Below are 18,390 nucleotides of genomic sequence, written 5' to 3'. Positions count from 1 at the left end.
AATTCACAAACTAGCTCAGTTAACAGCACAATTTAGGCCCTGATCCTGCAAATTCTGATTCATATACTGAATGATGTTCTTCTGAATAATCTCAGAAGGAATATTGAAATAATCCCATAGATCACACAAAAAAATGTAAGTACATGAGGAAAACACTTGCAAACATGAAGGTCTTAGAGACTGGCTGTTTCAAAGATTACTGAAGTAAACTTTCTATTAGCATTAATTATCATTAGCTCAGTTTTTGTGAACTTTATAGTGATTTCAGGATAAGCTGGTTACTATGTCTGAATAGCAATTAGTGTTTCCCACTCTGCATGACCAAATGCAACACAGCAAGCTCCTGTTCAGAAGATGAAAGCTATAACATAAAAAAAGTGCATCTGGCTTCAATGCACATCACCAGTCAAGTAAGTATTTGAACCTTTCAAAAATGATGAAACTGAGCATATAGGAAGAGATTCCAACTGATCAAAGCTATTGCTATGCAGCAATGCTTTGCACTTGCAAGTCATCTGTGACTTACTTTAGAAACATCTTAGCACAATTCCACATCCTGAAGGGAGTGACCAGCTCAAAAGCTGACTCGTGCTCATTTACAAGGAACTACCAAGACTATGAAGAACATTACAAACTACACAGTAGGACAAAATATTTCCAAACTCCTGCTGCTGCCAGATAAGCAGGTTAATCAACTCAACAGCAGGTTAATTCAACAAGGCACTCGGCATTATGAACATCTTACCTTTTTTTTTTCCTCTCCATCATGTACTACTTAAAGATTTAACACTTCTCTGGATCTGCAATTTTATTGATTACATAGTTTTAAAACCACCATAATAATTTTGGCAGGAATAGCAGTGAACTTCTATCTACCAACATCATTCAGCACACTTAATTATGAAAATGGAAAAAAACCTCCTGTGCTAGCTCAGCTCTCTCTCACAATTTTTAGCTGTCAATTCTTTCAATAGTTAGTAATTTTCTTCAGATGCTAGAACCATGACACTCAAGTGAGAATTTATTGTTTTTAAAATGCACATTTCCAATCCTCAGAACTGTGGTGAGATGCTTAAAAAGCAGGAAGCAAGTACCATATGACTCAGACACCAGAAGACAGAAAAAAAAATCATACACTAGACAGCAATTATTTCAAAATAGCACTAATTTTCGGCTAGCCTCATGCTGGGGAATGTGAAGGAAGACTAGTTCAAGATTTCTGTATGGTTTGAATGAATATCTAGTCACAAAATAGCATATTTTCTTTAAAACAGCAACTAGTGTCATAAGTATATCTTTGCTTTGCGAAAGTAAATATTTGCAAAACATTCATGAAAATAAGGCCTTAATTTAAACTATGATCCTTTCCTTTATACTTTGATTTTACAAACTCAATGCTCTCATCTCTGGGATCACATAAAAAAAAAAAAAAAGTAGTACTTGTTTCTGTCTAATCTGTTTTTTGGGGAAGCTACAAGTTATACCCCCTTTTACTCCTAGATTTTCCACCTGCTAAATTTTCATAGGATTGAGAAGATAATGGTAATTTACTCCAAAAGAATTTTACCACTTCAGCAGAAGAATTCTGTATGAAATAAAATTTTTGCAGCCGAGGAAAAATCAATGCTACATATCCGGCCTCTAAACAAAGAAATGAAGCTCTCTGTAATTTGTCCTCAAAGTCTAGAAAGAAAGAAGGCTATTAAGTGTACTTCAGAAGCGTGAGTGTAGACAAAACCCTCCTAGGCAAATGACCCAGGAATACAATGTGTTGTGGCCATCAATACTAGCTTGCACAAACTTGGCGTCAACTGGGGCAGCTATTCAAAGTTAACCTGACAAAATGCCCAGCAGATGGAGCACATGGGATGAGGATGATTTATACCTCCTTCAGAGATAAAAGTCAGGACAAAATGCTTTAGCACCAGTTATCTAAAAGACTAATTATTCTTCTTGTTAATCCTTCCCTGCAACAAGAAGTCTCCAATAGCATGCACATCTTAAATTGCAATTTCAATATATGTGGATTTCTAAGACAAGCTAAAAAACAACAACTGCAGGGAACATTAACATTAAGACTGTGTAAAGAACTGACTGTAGCTCCAGATTTTCAACATAAAACCTCTCAGGCAGTGGGGCACCTCTTAAATGGGTCGTTTGGCCAAATGAGCCACTTATCAAGGCTATGTATCAGCTAGGGATTCCCAGTGGTCTCCTGCATCTCCTATCTTGCCCTCCTCTATTGTAACTCTTCTATTTGTATTTACATTTGTTAAGTGAAAGTAGAACTTACATTACTTAAATTTTTCTATCTCTTTGTGAAAACGCTTTATTCATCCATTTAACTCACATTCATTACCAGTTGGGAACAAGAGAAGACAAAGCTGCTTAATAACAACCTCTACAAACCCCAAATAAAATATCTGTACAGTGAATACCTAATCTCTAGCTGGAGGCTGATCTTATTTACCTGTACAAAACAAAAATACTAATGCACCCATGTATACAAATCGGCACCAGCACTTTGCTCTTTGAAAGCATGTCCCCATGTAAAAGATTGCCGTTTTGAAATAGATTTTGCTTATTTATGAACATCTTTTGACTTAACCTCATGCACGTTCAAGATGTCTTAGAAAATAGTTCCTAAAGAAGGCTGCTTAGTTACTTTGTTAAGCATGTATAAATACATACTTTCAAGGAAAAAAAAATATCATGTCATATTAAGCCATAAATAGTGAACTGATCTTGCTGCAAATTAATTTAAAAAGGGATATTCTGACATAGCAAATTTGAAAACCATTTCAGCTACAGATATTTTTACGAGATTATGAATATATAAGAACCTTCTGCATGAAATCTTACCTTAAATGTAAGTACACCTTTTACTGCATTAGTGAATTGAATACAATTTTTTATATTAATTTAACTCTTACATGTAATAATAGGCATGTCTCAGCTCAAGACCTGTTCACTATAGCCTTACCGTAATAATCATCTTCACTATATCACACATCTCAATTCTAAATTGTAAAGTTCATTATAAGAAACAAGAAGATGAAGGCATATTTCAGGACACATTCCACAGTATCAGGGTATATTTCACATTATCATCCTTTTGTACTACTGTACCACTTAGGAGACCTAGTCACAGACTAAGACTTGATTTTGATAACAGGATATCACACAAAAAAAAATGATCCCTAGAGCCAAAGGCTCACCACTGAAGTGAATGACAAGTATTTAGCTCATATAATACCATCAACTGAATACTGCCAAATGAGGAAATGCCAAATGAGTTTATTTCCCACTTATATATAAAAGTTTACATGAAATGCACACTGCATGGCTCAAAGCTTTCCTGATTTGATGAAATATCTTATTTCAACGTCAGACTCTCAGGAAAAGAAAAGCAGACAATGGCATTAGAAGATTGGCACGGCAGAAGAAAGCATCATGGATCGTATCATTCAATGATGTCAACAAATACCGCACCGTGGAAGGAAATGAAGTTATGAGAAGTTGTATCATGTAAAGATCCAGTTCAATTTCATAATCTTTGATTCTCACACTGTAAGTGCTATGCCCAATCAACTGACAGAGTTTCAACATGTTGTTTCTCATCCCACATGATTCACTCTGACATTTTATATCCTATTTAGATGTTTGCATTCCTAAGAAATTACTGATTTCTTATTCTTTAAAAAGAGAAAAATGACTCAAAAGAACGATCAGTCATCAATTAAACTGGAACTAAAGCTTTAGTATTTTGTGTATTAGCTGTGAAGATTCAAGATTTGCTCTCCTCCAGACTAGCTGGCATTTCACATATTAAATTCCTATTGAAAGATGTTTCAAGTAGAAATAATTCAGTTTTTCCACTTGTCTAAATACAGAGATAGAACTGGTTTGTTACAAAGGTACAAACAATATGTGGTATAATAAAAATCATTTCTTGAAACCGTATTTTGACTATCCAGGAAAGAGAGTCTTTTTTTCAATGTCATTTTGTAATATTGTTCCAAATGTTGAATATTTAAAATGTCTGTCTAATATTTTTTTCCTCTGATAAAAGAATCTTATTTTGCTATGGCTGGTGTAAATCATTAATAGTGCAGTATGTTCTGACTTTGTAAAATCAGAGCTTTTCAAAAAGAACTGTAAAAGTAATTGTAAATTAAATTCATAATTGGGATCTCATTTCCAGACATTTGATCAAAGTTCTTTTCCTTTAATTTATCATCTTACTTCTTTATTAAATCTCCCCAATTCCTTCTTCTCCATGTGTAGGCCAGTTTGTGCTAACAGTCTGATGATGGACAAGAGTTTAAAGTTGTCATAACTGGCAGCTGGGAGTGCTTTTGACGTGAAGGAATCTCTGGTCTCCCCACCATAACAGTAATATCTAATTGCACAAGGCAGTGGAATCTGTTTGAAATGTACTGCTTGACATCGGTGCCCGTATGATAAACATGGTATCTGTTGAATTTTCAGGCATTCATGATATGTAGGGAAAACTCCAAATTAAGATAAATTGGAGCTACCCCAAAGCTGTTCTTAATTAACCTAGTGGGGATGAGGAATCCTTTACTCATCTTCTTCACATTTAGATTTCTTGTTTTCTGTTTTCATGCACTGCCGAGTAGACCCGGCCTGTATCTCAACCCACATGCTGTCATTGTATTTTTTTCCATTACATTACGCATAATTATAATACTTCTCTTTCCATTTGTCAAGAATTTTTACACTGTCAGCTTCAAAATATTTTTTGCCATTTACTTCTGCTGGCCCTTACTACTGTGATAACCACACAGTAATTTGCTATAAGGGAATATCCATCTTAAAATCATTAAAAAGCAGACATAAATGCCAAATTACCCAAAGTAAAAAAAATCACATTCTTCTTTTCCTTAATTTAAGATCCATTCCATCAGCTCAGCTGTTACAAAATTAAATGACAATCTAATACACACCAATATTCCTTGAACATATAACCTCTCTAGCTACAGCAACAATCTACACACCTTTTCACAGCTGCTACTGGACTTCCTTTCTTCATGGTGGAGGAATATTTGGGAAGGCCACATTAATTGACCCCATTTTCAGTTCTCTTCCCATGTTCTTAAAGTCATTCTTCATTATTTCCAACCTAGATATCAGTTGTTCTCATACTTACTTGAAACATATTCTCAGAACATTTTTTCTTTCTCTACATAGCAAATGCAGACCACAGCTAGAAGTGAAGTCTTGAGCCCAGAATGGGGATTCCTATCCCTACAAGTTATTACTTGTAGTAATGCAAACAAATACTCATTTCCTTCAAAGTAAAAAACATGTACCCATAGCTCTGTGTGTGCATGTGTATGCACGTGTGCCCATTTAAACCATCACTCAATATATCCATCTACTTGCCCAGCAAGATATATTAATCAAATATTATGTTCCAGAGAGACAAAACAAGTCATTTGTTATGACAGATTTTCACTGCTTGTTTTACCACCAGCTTCTGTTTCTATGCATGTGGTTTTTCAGATCAGGAATAGATATGTTTTCTTCTTTACCATAATACAGAGTGATGACATTATTTCCCATGCAGTATAATAAACACCGAAAAACAACTTGAAAGACTAATGCAATAAAAGAAAGTCTACAATTCACTGAAGAAATACAGATGATGCTTCATGAAACTAAATCTGAACAAAGTGTTCTAGTTTGATTCACTTGTAAATGTGCTCTTTGCCTAATTAATATAGTAAAACCTCCATCCAGCTTGTCTGAACCAGAAAATCAACTTACCTTTGGACGGGGGGTGACAAATGAAAGGACACACAGCTCAGAGCAGAGCTATTTTGGTGCAAGGAGAAAAGATGTCTGAGAGGAATTATAAAACAAAACCTCAAAGGACTCTGAACTACCTATCAGTATGCATCCAAAGGCACAGGCATCAGTAACTGGGACAGTGTTTTCAGCATATAGAATCTTGTATCACACCGTACAGTACAGAAAACACAAAAATTTTAAGAATGCTCCAAACCATGCACAAAGCACAAAGTTATCATGCTTCTCCCTGACATCTTTTCCTAATTTCTTGTATAGATGTAATTAGATACTGCATGTTTCTAGTCAAGCAAACTCTAAGCATCAGCACAACTACAGATAGGTAACATTAATCAAACATCTGAACTTGTGAGTTTTTTATAGAAAGGATATTTTTTCAGCATGTACAGAGTAGCCAGTCTTGAAGCTCGAAAGTTGGCTCTGACAGATCGATAAACAGCTTTCCGGAGACCAATAAGATGCTGGCTAGGATGCTGTCCAGCTTTATTAAATGGGCAAGCAGCACTGACCCTGTCAAGCAAACTTGAAAAGTAAAATGTGATACAACTGTACAGATGTCCTAAAGTATTTTTAAAAGACAATTCATTAGTCTTCACATTCCATTACTTACAAAACTTTTTCAAATGGTTCAGTAAATACAGGAGCGAAAAAAAAATCCTTCATGTGAAAGATAATTTTAATCAAAAATTTTGATAATTGGACCTGATTCTATACTCATCTGAGCCATGGAAAAACTTGTATGGGCATCTATGTTCTCCAAAATTCTTCAAAAGAATTCAGTAAAAGTGGGCTGGCTATTACATTACCTCTGATACAAAACTATCATAGGCCCAAGTAAGCTTTTGAAATTTTAACACAGAGATACTTAAACACATCTCTATATGCAAATTAACCTTTTTGTTCTGTAAATATTTTTGCAGAAAAAGAATGTGCTACTAAATACTGCTATTTCAGCAAAACATTATTTTCGTTCAATCTTCTCCCTCTAGAATTTCACTGGCAATACATACAAAATTCTAATATCCAGTTATCTTTTTCATATACAGCCTGATTCCAAACTAAGGCTAAGATACTGAAAATAGCCTAGGTGGATCTTTCATCCACTCTACTTGCTGGCACCATTTCTGCTAGAATCAGTTCAAGAATGGACATGGTGTGGCCGACAGGACTGATGGATTGTTTGGGGAGTGGAAGCATGCTCCTGCCATCACCTTTGCTGGGGCAAAGTAAGGGTGTGCTTTCATCACACCCTGCAGTCACACAAAAGGGAAAAGTTTACAGAGAACCTGGTGAGATTGGGGTGGGCTGCTGCCTTAAAAACACTTTCAGTAACCCACTTCCATCTGACTCGAGAGCTGACTAAGCCAGCAGACCTGACACTGCTGGAAATGTTGGTCCTACCACACAAACTTAGCTTGGCCATGCTGCATGTTGACTGTGAGGGAGAACAGCTTACGGCCTCCTAGCTGTCAACTAGGAAAAGCAATGCAGCCTCCCAGGGAGCTGGGCCTATATCAGTATATTAGGCATGCTTTCTTAACGCAAAGGAGATTTATGCCAAACAGCAATATACTAAATACATAAGTTAAAATATCCTCGTACTATATTAAAATATTCTAGTACCATAATAAAATACAAAAGTGGCATTAAAATAGTTTACATAACATCTCATAAACATAGAATATTTTAAAATATATAAAATCAAACTGTGTTAATTTCAGTTTCTAAAGCAAACAATAGCGAATTTAGCAACAGAGCTAATCATGCCTTAAGCTTCACTTGGGAACACAGCATGTAATATAGTACATGCCAACCTCTAATATTTCCCTAGGTTTTGAAGATAATAGTTGCAAATGTTTATGGATAAACTCTCATATTAGTTTGTAGACTTAGGTTCTGGGTGAATGTCAGAAGCAGGTCTGAAGAAGAAGAGTAAAATTACTATCAAAAAGAGAAAACAACCTATGTTCTGCTACAGCAATGTAGACATTTCCAGCTCCTTTACAGAACAAATACTGCACAACTCATGCAGCAACTCATGTAATACCAGTACTTAGCAAAACAATTTATTTTGCTTCTGGGGAGGTTTGTTTCAGTGCTATTTATAAAATAATTCTTTATTCCAGTAATGTTAAGTTAATGTAATATGCTGTAGAATTCTATGTGCCAGACATATCACATCCCTACTTCCCTAATGGTTCATTTATCTTCTATTTATTGTAATTGCCCTTACAAAATATTACCAGCTTTGTGTATAATATACAAAATAGCAAGAAGGAATCTTGCTATTTTATTAAAATGCACAAATAGAAATAAAAAAAGTAAGGATGAATTTCCTCTTTCCTATTGTTCCAAACCCATTTCACTTGTGAACAACTATGACATATTTATCCCTTAGGCTCACAAGCCAAATTTTAAATAGGCTCTCACTTTTAACAAACTTGTCCAGTCAGACATTAGTAAAATCCAACATGAGAGCAGTTCTACAAAGATGCTACATACGCCAATCAAGGTTGTAGAGTCTGATTTCTACTTTAAAACATACTAGAACAGCAGTATTTTGGAGAAAAGCCACTTATCCCAGGGACAGACAAGAAAATAACTGCTTTTTGCTTAGTGCTGCAGCCTCTCATTATATCTCTCCACAGTTTTGATTTCATAATGTGCAAGACAATGGAGACACTTTCATTAGCCAGTGGAAATTCCAGGCGGCAACCTGTGACAGGGATTCATTTGCCTAATTGCAACAGAGAGAGAAATTGTGCCATTCCGCCTGAGCAGAGTGCTGTCCTACCTTGGCTACACAATTTTGGCAAACCAAACACCCCTGGCGAGAGCTCAGGCATCTCTGCACGGCCCAGTCAGTGCCACGCAGACATATGCTAAATGACAACAGCAGCGTTGAACAGTTCTGAAGGCCAATCTGAAGGCAGAATAGTCAGTTGCCTTTGACAGCAACTAATGTAAAAGAGGCCAGAAAGGGTTCTTAGTTTCCTTTCCAAGTGGCTGCTGTGTTTTTTTTTTTTTCCTGAGTGGGAGGGGAAGACATAAAGGCAAAATCATGTTCTGATGTGTTTAACAATGGAAAACAGACCAAAATCTTGTCAAGAATAATTTAACATTTATATAGACTGTCAAATACCAATTAACCAGGGGCAAAGGGGACAGAATAAAGCAAAGTCAAAAATCTTTTAAAGCATGTATGTTAGGCTATGAGAATGTAGCAATGGATGGTGCAGTGGAGATAAAAAAAACTGTTGTGGGATGCAGGCAGAGAACTTTGGATCAGAGCTTACCTGGGCTTTTTATCAAAGGAGTTTAGTAAGAGTACAACTAACCTATTTCTGGACTCAGTATATTTAAATGTCAGCTCAGATATCATTCCATTCATCACATGGTTTATGTAGAGTCCAGATCATGCACAGCTAACAGCATATTAAAACAGCAGCATACATATCAACGAGCAGGGCACTCTGCTATCTGGCTGAAAATGCACACAAAATTTCTTCCAGGACATAAAATGGTACAAAATGGTACTCATTAACTTTTCAGGTGCCACCATTTCCAGTGCCACATGCCATTCTCTGAATAACCATTAAGACATTGACAACATTACTGCTGGAGAACATACTAAACTTTGTTCTGCTGAGATTTACTGTAGCAAAAATCTGGAAGGAAAGAAGGAGCAGCTACCTTTTTGGATCACAAATGAAGTGTTATCTCATGCAAAGAATTACATGCCCTGCATAGCAGCATCTCTAACACATATGAATGTAGAAAAGGGCACACTGGAGTTAGAACTTCCCCAGGACTAAACCCGATCAAAACCTGTAGGGCACTGAATTCTTCATACTGGACAACTATTCCAATGAGGAGGCTGGCACAGTCAGACTTCTACTCCATCCATAGTCCAAAAGCACTTTAAAAGCTTGCCAGAGTTTGAAATAAAGGGGCTATCAGATCAAGCATCAGCTTATAGACAGTCTGTTTTTTGTTAATCTGTTATCTAAGATATGTTGTAAAAGAACAAGGAACTAGCCATTTAAACACTGACCACAAGTTCATTCGCTTAAACTTAGGAAACAATCCAAATATTTTTCTCTTCTGTAATTTGGACAAGCCCTAACAACAATTTTTTTTAAAAAATCCGCTTGCAAAGATAAGACTGACTATTGCTTAACTATATGTTTCCTCAGCAAAAAAGAAAAAAAAAACACAGCTAGGCAGACTTAAGACATGCTTACACATTCCAAAGAGAGAATAAAACTTTTCTTCAGCAAAGTGTAATGAAGGTATCGCAAGCTAGAAAATTAATTCAAAATGTGAAGCCTACAGTTTCCAGCTTGCATGTAACAACATGTGCCTGAGAGCAGAACAGTTGACCTGTCATTAACAATCTCTTGGTGCACACAGGGGAATTTTGTTGTTTTCAGAAAGAAGCCAACCGGATTTTAGTTACTGGCATTTCTCACCTCCTTTAACCTTAAGTCTTACTGGCTCAGGTACTCTTCTAACAATAGCTTGCTTAAAGGGAAGAGGACACCTGGCAGTGAGCACGCACACAAGTGGGCCTGTTGGCTCTAAGATCAGTGCAAACATTGAACGTATTCTAGTGTCCTTTTACACAGCAGATAAGCAAACAGTTGTCAATTAGTTTCAAGAGCTAAATAACTAATAACACTCTCATGTCCTTCAAGTGGACAGAGGCAAATTCAGCAGCAAAAAATTTAAGGTTCTAAACATCTCAGCAACTGTATGCAAGAAAAATAAGTGTTTAAAATACTTTAAGGGGGGAAATAACCTTTGATGGTCTCTTCTGATTACTGTGTTCTCATTACTTCAGGCTATTATTTGTTAAATAAAAATGGCTTTCATCTTGTGTACTGAAATATGAATTATTACTTGCAGGTCAGTTTGTTTACACTGAATTGGTAACATAAGATACTAAAAAAAACATCTCCTGAAAACGGTTAACTAAATTGGTTCAGTCCATTTCATTATTTATTTCACTTTCTGACAGTGTGGGAGAAAATTTTCAAAAGGCTTAGTTGCCCAATTCAAAAAATTTTGGGAGACTTAATTGTCCTTCAGGATGCACAATTTTAACAACTGTGTTATGATTTGTGTTTCTATGCTGATGAACATAACTATGATAATTATACTATTCTGTGTAAGTGAAAAGCTTTAAGTATTACGTTTCTCGGTAATTCCATTCACTATGGCAAACAGTGTAATGGGACTATTTTAGAAGACATCTGGCTTGAATAGATTTGTGTATTAAATAAAGTGAAATATAGACTCACAGGGTAAATCCTCTGGAAATGACTTCAGTCTCTTGAATGAGTCGCAGAGCTTTTCTCACAAGATTAGTAAAAGCTCGGCTATTTGCCACCGTTTCTTCCAGCTGAAGGCAGTATTTTTGCAGGGATATTTGCAGCTTGGCTGTCTTCCATGTACTCCACACTCGTAAGATGGCATAGACAAGCAGAGCTAGTCCCCACAGTAGCCAAGATGATTCCTTCCACCATGAAGGAAGCATAAGCAGTGCACTTACAAAGGCAAGCAACAGTGAGACATCCCTGCAAGCAAAGGAAGTAGCATCATCCACAGATTCCTGAGGTTAAGCAAATGGGAAAATCATGAAGTAGTTGATTACAACACTTGAGATTTTATTATGAGGCTTTTATGCAGGTTCTGAAGGGAGTTGTAAATACCAAAACCAATTCTTGTTGGCAGATTTACACACATGACTTAAAAAAAAAAAATGAGAGAGAGAGAGAGAGAGAGAGAGAGAGAAGTGACTACTCAGCATTTTAAACAAGAGTGGAATATCTGTATTTCCAGGTTCAAGAGAACAGTTGCAAAGGGCATGTTTCTTTGGGTAACAAAATCCTCAAGTAACAATAGATTTATTTTTTTCCAGATTCTGACTCATTTAACTTTGACACCAACATATCACTAGCTTTTAGGACACATTTTAAGAAAGACGGCTTCAAGAACCATTTTAAATAATTTGCCAGCTTTTTTAAATCCTGAAAGAACAAGTCACTAGCGTCTCGTATCAACTATTTCTCAAGGGCATTTTAAAATTTCATAAAACTGTTATTTTCATTTAGAAAGATTCAACAAAAAATAGGTAATTGCTAGAAAATAAACTACGGTTTTCTGAAGTAGTACTGTCTACCCAATTATTCCCTTTGTCTTTGTTAATTTAATTCTTCCTTCCAAAGTGTAGCACTACACGCTTGCCTTCATTGACTTTCCTATCAATTTTAAGATCATAGAATCATAGAATCACAGAACTGGTAAGGTTGGAAGGGACCTCTGGAGATCATCTGGTTCAACCTCCCTGCTCAAGCAGGGTCACTCTAGAGCATGTTAGACAGGGTTGCATCCAGACAGGCTTTGAATATCTCCAGAGACGGAGACTCCACAACCTCTCTCGGCAACCTGTTCCAGTGCTCTGTCACTCTCACAGTGAAGAAATTCCTCCTCATAAGTTGGAGAATTGAAGATAATTCTCCAGTTTGTCATGATCCTTCTGAACTCCTACTCTATCCGCTAAAACACTTGAAAACTTGGTGTCATCTGTAAACTGAGTGATATTCACAAATTTTCTAAGTTTCAAGCAGTTAATGAAACAATGAATAGTTCTAGGACCAGGACAAACCACTAGAGAAATTCAATCAAAATGCTCTGCTATTTGACAGTAAGCATCAATAATGACACTTCGTATCTTGAATCATTTTAAACCCGTTTTGGCTTTATAATAATTCTATCTATTTACCTAGCACTGGACTGTGTTAGGAGGTATCATACTTACTAAGTCCTGTCTGTTCCTGAGCAAGTCACTCTATCAGACCACCCCTCACCCTTCTTTCTTCTCAAATAGAGGAAGTAGTTGTTTAGACAGTGCTGCAACAAAATCCTTCAGCATTTTAGAGTGAATTTCACTAACCTCTGCTAACTTAACTGCATCTTATTTAACTATTTAGTCTCTTCTGTTATTCTACACCTGTGAAAATTAATTGCCCCATTAACATGCCTTATAAAGACCACAGCAAAGACAACACTCAATACTTAAATATTTGAATCACTGTTATTTACTCTTCTTCACATAGTATTATGAACTCTATTCCTCATATTCCTATGCAATCACTTTTATCCAAATTCCTGTGCAGAGAACAAAATAAGTCTAATAAGCTCTGCTCAGGGACATTAAGAGGACATGGAGACAGCAAGACTGATACGTGAATTTTCTTCCTCTCTTCTTCTTTAATAAAGGTGCTAAGTCATTAGTGCTACCTTAGTAAAGTCCATTTGATTATCTTAGCAGTCTCTTAGTTACATAAATAAAGTATTTTTAAAAGAGTGATTTGAGATAGCTGGCATTTTCTTAGTTAACTGGACAGGCAAATAACAAGAGAGATTTCTCCCCATTACTCAGAATCAAATCTAAAATGGCTGCTTCCCGAAATAACTCCCTTTATTTTTATACATTCAGACCTCCTCCTCTATTCCACAGCAAGAAAAGCGAAATCTCTTCTCTTTTTCATATTGCATAAGTTAAACTCTTTTGTACAAATATTCACATTTCTCACTGCTGTTTTTTCTTGAACCAACCTTTCTAGTCTATTTATTCTATTCTAACAATATTAACTAATTTAGTACAAATTCAGTCATGCACTTCTCAACTCAGCAATAGAATATCCACTTCCAAATCACTACTGTACAGCTTTTGAAATTAAATCAGTCATTTTACTTTTTCCAGACAGCATGTAAGAGGGTTTGTAAATATCCATCTATACTCATGTGGCTACCTCAGATTAAAACCTACTCTTTCTTACAATTTCCAAGGAAAAAATATACTTCTCCAGAATTTAGGACTAATGGACTAAAATGAAATCAAGACTCAGATCTTAGACAAAACAAAAAAATAGTTATTTTCTTGTTGCACTTTACACTAAGAACACAATCCTTTTTTCTTGCTTCTCAGTGAATATAGTCATACACATTTTATGTACAATACCAAATATTAGGAGTTGCTAGGGAGCGTAGAGTTGGAAGCTGTCCATTTTCCTGTTGCTTGCACTGCCCTGCAGACAGGATACCAGGGTCAAGCAACTCAATCAGTTCCACATCCTCCTGTAGCAGAACTTCCTGTTGCAGGATGGTACAGAGTATGTCAAATCGAAATCCAACATCCTTAACACAAATGGACAAGAGAAAAACAGGCATTAGCAGAGAATATGCACATTCTTAAAATTAAGTTATTAAACCAAAGAAAACATGCAGATCTTCTATACTTCACTGATAACTGTCCTTTCCAGAAGATTCCAGGGGTATTTCAGTTATATCACAACTAGCTACCTCATTTTTTTCTAAACACGCTTAACTTTAAAAACCCTTGTCCCACCTACCGGTCCAGTCTTGCAAGGTGCATCGCACTGACCCTGTAATCTGACTTAGACAACAACAATTTCTGGAAACACGCTACAAATTATGACGATATATCTGCATAGGCATCAGAAGACATACTGTATCTATTAGATCTGTAATAAAACTGTAATCATTTTTTCTTTTTAGCACTTGCATTAGCAAACTAAAAAAAATAGAGAGAGATATTACAAATTAGCCAACAAAAAGTCAGTAGTAGACTATTTAATAACAATGGGGTCGATGAGCCAGACTCAAGTTCCCCAAGGGGCAGTGAAGTTCTCTCCTGCACAATTCTATGACCTTTCCCAAGGGAACTTGATTCCAAACATGAAATAGTATGGGACCCTGGAGACCTGACACTTGCAAACTCAAGACAAACTTCAGAGAGCTGCTCATGGACTTGATGTCACCATAAGCATTTGCTACTTTTTACCTGTGGCTACAAGACAAATACACAGCTCCTGAACACAAATATATGCATTAGAGAAGCCCTCTGAAATTTTAAGTTGCATATCATGCCAAACTAATTACAGAATGCTTTAAGTGAAGAGTATCATAATACAACCCAACAAACATTGAACACGTGTATCTTTGTGTCTAGCTAGATTATGGGAGGGAAAAGAGAACGTTTCTATAAAACAGCTCCCTCTGATAGAAGCTGTTAACAGAAGTTTGAAATTTCACAGTACAAAATCCTTTTAGTTCTGTTATTGAAAGAACAAGATTACTTATAGAAGAGTTAGTCAGCTAGTCCAAAATCTAATTGCACACATTGATGTCATTCTAGATAACTTGCATTCCGAATTTATTGAGAAAGATTTATTTCAGAACAGTGTTCAAGAAGAAACTTAGCCCTCCTCTAACCTATCCTGTGTCACTTCAGTATCCTACTGTAATGGGTAGCAGGAGAAACATGTTTTCCATACTCTTTCACTCTCTCATCCTCTCAAGAAAGCAAAGCTAAAAAAGCTATAAAGATAATACCTTTAGTTGAAAGGGGAACAGGGAGTAAGAAAAAAAAGACAACCAAAGTTCAGTACTGAGGAGATACAGAGGAAATTTTGTCCTCTTGAGATAAGGGTGACAGATTAGCAATTAGACTTGGCAGATCTCTTGGAGAAATGGAAACCCCTGATGTCTCATGTTGTTCAACATTTTGTTTTTGAAGCTACACTGGAAAACATCATTCCTACATCACAGCAGAAAAAGGCCAAACTTCTAGCTCTTTAGATTCTGAGATGTTCTGACTAACATGACGTATCTAAATGAAAATGATATACAAAACCTATTTCATCTCTGCTTTTTACATCTGGGCTAGCCAGATGCTGTCTCCAAGAGAAATAAATATGGACTGTAGGTTCTTGCATTTATGTGCACCATTTATCAAGTTTTGCAAAGACTCACAAAGCTTCAAGCCCACAGGGAAACCCTTCGGTGAAAGAGCATTCAGATTTGGAATTAGACCAGATGTATGATCCGACATAGCCTAAGATCAAGCGTACCTGGATGCTTCTACATTGTAACTAGTGCAAGCAAAAGTAGCAACCAGAAGCACCTGGGTGGAAGTTTAGAACTCAGACCAATCTAAGCTAGAATCTGATCTGGCTAGAAAGCAGCTCTGTAGAGAACAGGCGTAAAGGCAGCAGGAAACTATTTTTAACTGTCTGAGGTAGAACTATCACCCTTTGGGTCTACCACAGACAGACTTGAGCCCTAAAGGTTCCTGAAGATTCTAGGAGTAGAAAACTTCTGGCAAAGCAGGCGGATGACCAAATCTAGTTCTGAACTGCTGTGAAAGAGTGATTAGCTAACACAGAGAACTGTTCTTGCCTCTCCCAATAGCCAAATCACAAAGACATTATCTCCTGTTAATACATAACTGTTCTGAAGTGCTATAATGGAGATGTCTTAGTTGGGTTTTCATTAATGCCTTTCTCAAATGCAAAAGTGCTTTGGAGAGCCATGCAGAGAAACACATAAGCCAGGCTGGTTCATGGAGCAGAACAGCTACACAAGCATGGCGCTCTGCCTGAGTTAACAAGCTGAAATAGATGGTGAAGCAATATTCAGATGAAGCTCTAGAGCTTTCTGTCTTGAGGTGTGTCTGCAAGGCACTGGAAGGACTGCAACACATGGACTTAATGGCTCAGGGTCTCTGCACTGCCTTCCACTGCATAGTGTAGTTACAGTGTACATTAACTCTTTTCAACTTTCAAGAATTTATTTTCTCACAGTCTCTTCCACACTTTGACCATCTTTAAGCTGGCTACCAAATTTTTTCCCTTTTTCTGTGACCAATTTGTCTGACACTGTTTTCTAAAACGTACAGTAGCTCTGAAAACCAGAGTCAATTATGTTATCTGAAAAATAAGTAAACCTCTTCAAACCAAAGTACCAAGAATGGACCAAGGAGGTACTCTGGGGATGAGGTACTGGGGAGAGGAAGAACTATGGATTAGGAAAATAAAAGTAAACACTTACCAGTCGGTGAAGTATCTCATCATTTTTCTTATACTGTGGAAAAGGAAACCAACTTCTAAAGAACTCAGCTAGTTTTGACAGGATGCCTTGCTGAAGGGAACAAAAATTACTCTGATTAAAAAACACAGCAAAGAATAAATAAAAATCAAACAATTCCTTTATTTATGCTTTTGCTTCTCTTGTTAACTCAAAGACACAAGTACCTGTAAGGAAGTTTCTCTTACTCTATCTGGCCTAACTTCAGAGTTAGGGAACTCTAGCTAAGGGAACATCTGCTTCCGGTCAATTTGCCTGTACATGACAATGTGAAATAAAGCTTTCATTAACCCCACCTATCCAAAGTGTAATCAGTTGTTATGCTGTAGAGTTAAAAATAAATACAGTTAGGATTAGTCTGATTTCAGTTTGGCAGCTGCTGCACAAACATGAAAGATTCTTTCTCTCCTTGAAGATGATAAAAAAAAAAAAAAAAAAAGCAGTGAAGTTAAGTCGCTGACAGAGACCAAAGAGAAGACTAGGTGAGGAACTACCTCTCCCCGCAAGACTGCCACAGCTTGAGGTAAGACTCTGAAAGATCAGTCAACAGAGGCATGGAAGACTGACTGCAAGAACAGAAATTGTCCTCAAAACCTCCCTGTCACACAAGCATTTGCTCTGAGGTACTTTTTTCTCCATGCTGTTTCTACTGCAACCTAAATCCAGACCTTCATCTGTGTACACATAACTTTGAAAACTACTAATTGAGAGGGACTCTGTCACCACATACTTCACTCAAGTATCTTCCTAAAATACAACGCATGAAAGATGGCAATTCAATGCATACATGATGTTGCTTTACTCTGTAGCCATCTAGTGATAAAAAACAAAATTTTTGACACACACTGTATACTTACTTTTCTCAGAATGAGTCGATAGGAAATATTTTTCAAAATATTTACCTACATGTATTTCATGAATTCTGAGGCCTATCAATCTTCAAACTGTCCATAAGCAATACAATTGATTGAAATGCATACCAAACAACCGAGTTGTGGAACACTTCGTTTTCTGACATGTTGTTTCAAAATATAACAGATTACAATAATTTAACCTATAAGGGTGTCTGCAATAAACAAACTTCTTCCTTTTTTTCTCTTTTTTAAGAAGGAGAAGTATTAAAACTGAAAGCTAACACATTCAGCTGTAGAGTTACTCTTCCCCAGAGGAACTGATGCCAAGGTTTTGGACTCTGCAATGCCAGGTACAAACCTTTTCCAATATAAGCTACAGAAGTGCTTCTAGGGCAGTTGTGTGGGAAGAGCAAGACAGAGTTCTCCATCATGGTTCTAACTGTGAGCTTGGAAATAGAAGAATGAGACCAAGCATCAGAATTGAGCTCTGTTCTTAGCCCTGTGATTAGTGTCACAGCAGGGACTGGAGGTAGAACAGCCAAAACTACCTGTCTGACGTCTCTTTGAAAGGCAGCGGGACAGAAGTTTGATGCAGCAAGCCAGGGCAGAACAGCTTTGAATAGTATCAGAAATTGTCATCCTAAAACTTTTTTTCCTCACAGAACAATTTTTAAAATAACTCATTTAGGTAACCTAACTCAAGTTTTTCTTTGTACATGCCTCATCTTTCTGTGTACACTTAGAA

General features: G+C 36.7%; 1 protein-coding gene across 9 annotated transcripts in view; it reads right to left on the bottom strand.

Annotated features, from left to right (window-relative positions):
- Positions 1-18,390, bottom strand: part of VEZT (vezatin, adherens junctions transmembrane protein) — a 65,463-nt gene that overhangs the window by 17,745 nt on the left and 29,328 nt on the right. For 7 of the 9 annotated variants that reach the window (XM_062585447.1, XM_062585456.1, XM_062585485.1 and 4 more), the window contains 4 exons: positions 16,756-16,845; positions 13,865-14,040; positions 11,139-11,414; positions 6,208-6,357 (listed from right to left, as the gene is read on the bottom strand). In XM_062585447.1, the coding sequence (XP_062441431.1) occupies positions 6,208-6,357; positions 11,139-11,414; positions 13,865-14,040; positions 16,756-16,845 (692 nt within the window). The remainder of the gene's footprint in view (positions 1-6,207; positions 6,358-11,138; positions 11,415-13,864; positions 14,041-16,755; positions 16,846-18,390) is intronic. The other 2 variants (XM_062585467.1, XM_062585520.1) reach the window with 1 other exon arrangement.

The sequence above is a fragment of the Rhea pennata genome, chromosome 1 (genome assembly GCF_028389875.1).
Source record: "Rhea pennata isolate bPtePen1 chromosome 1, bPtePen1.pri, whole genome shotgun sequence".
Taxonomy (NCBI): Eukaryota; Metazoa; Chordata; class Aves; order Rheiformes; family Rheidae; genus Rhea; species Rhea pennata.
Note: the sequence above shows the minus strand (reverse complement) of the source record. Positions and strands in the feature narration are given on the sequence as shown.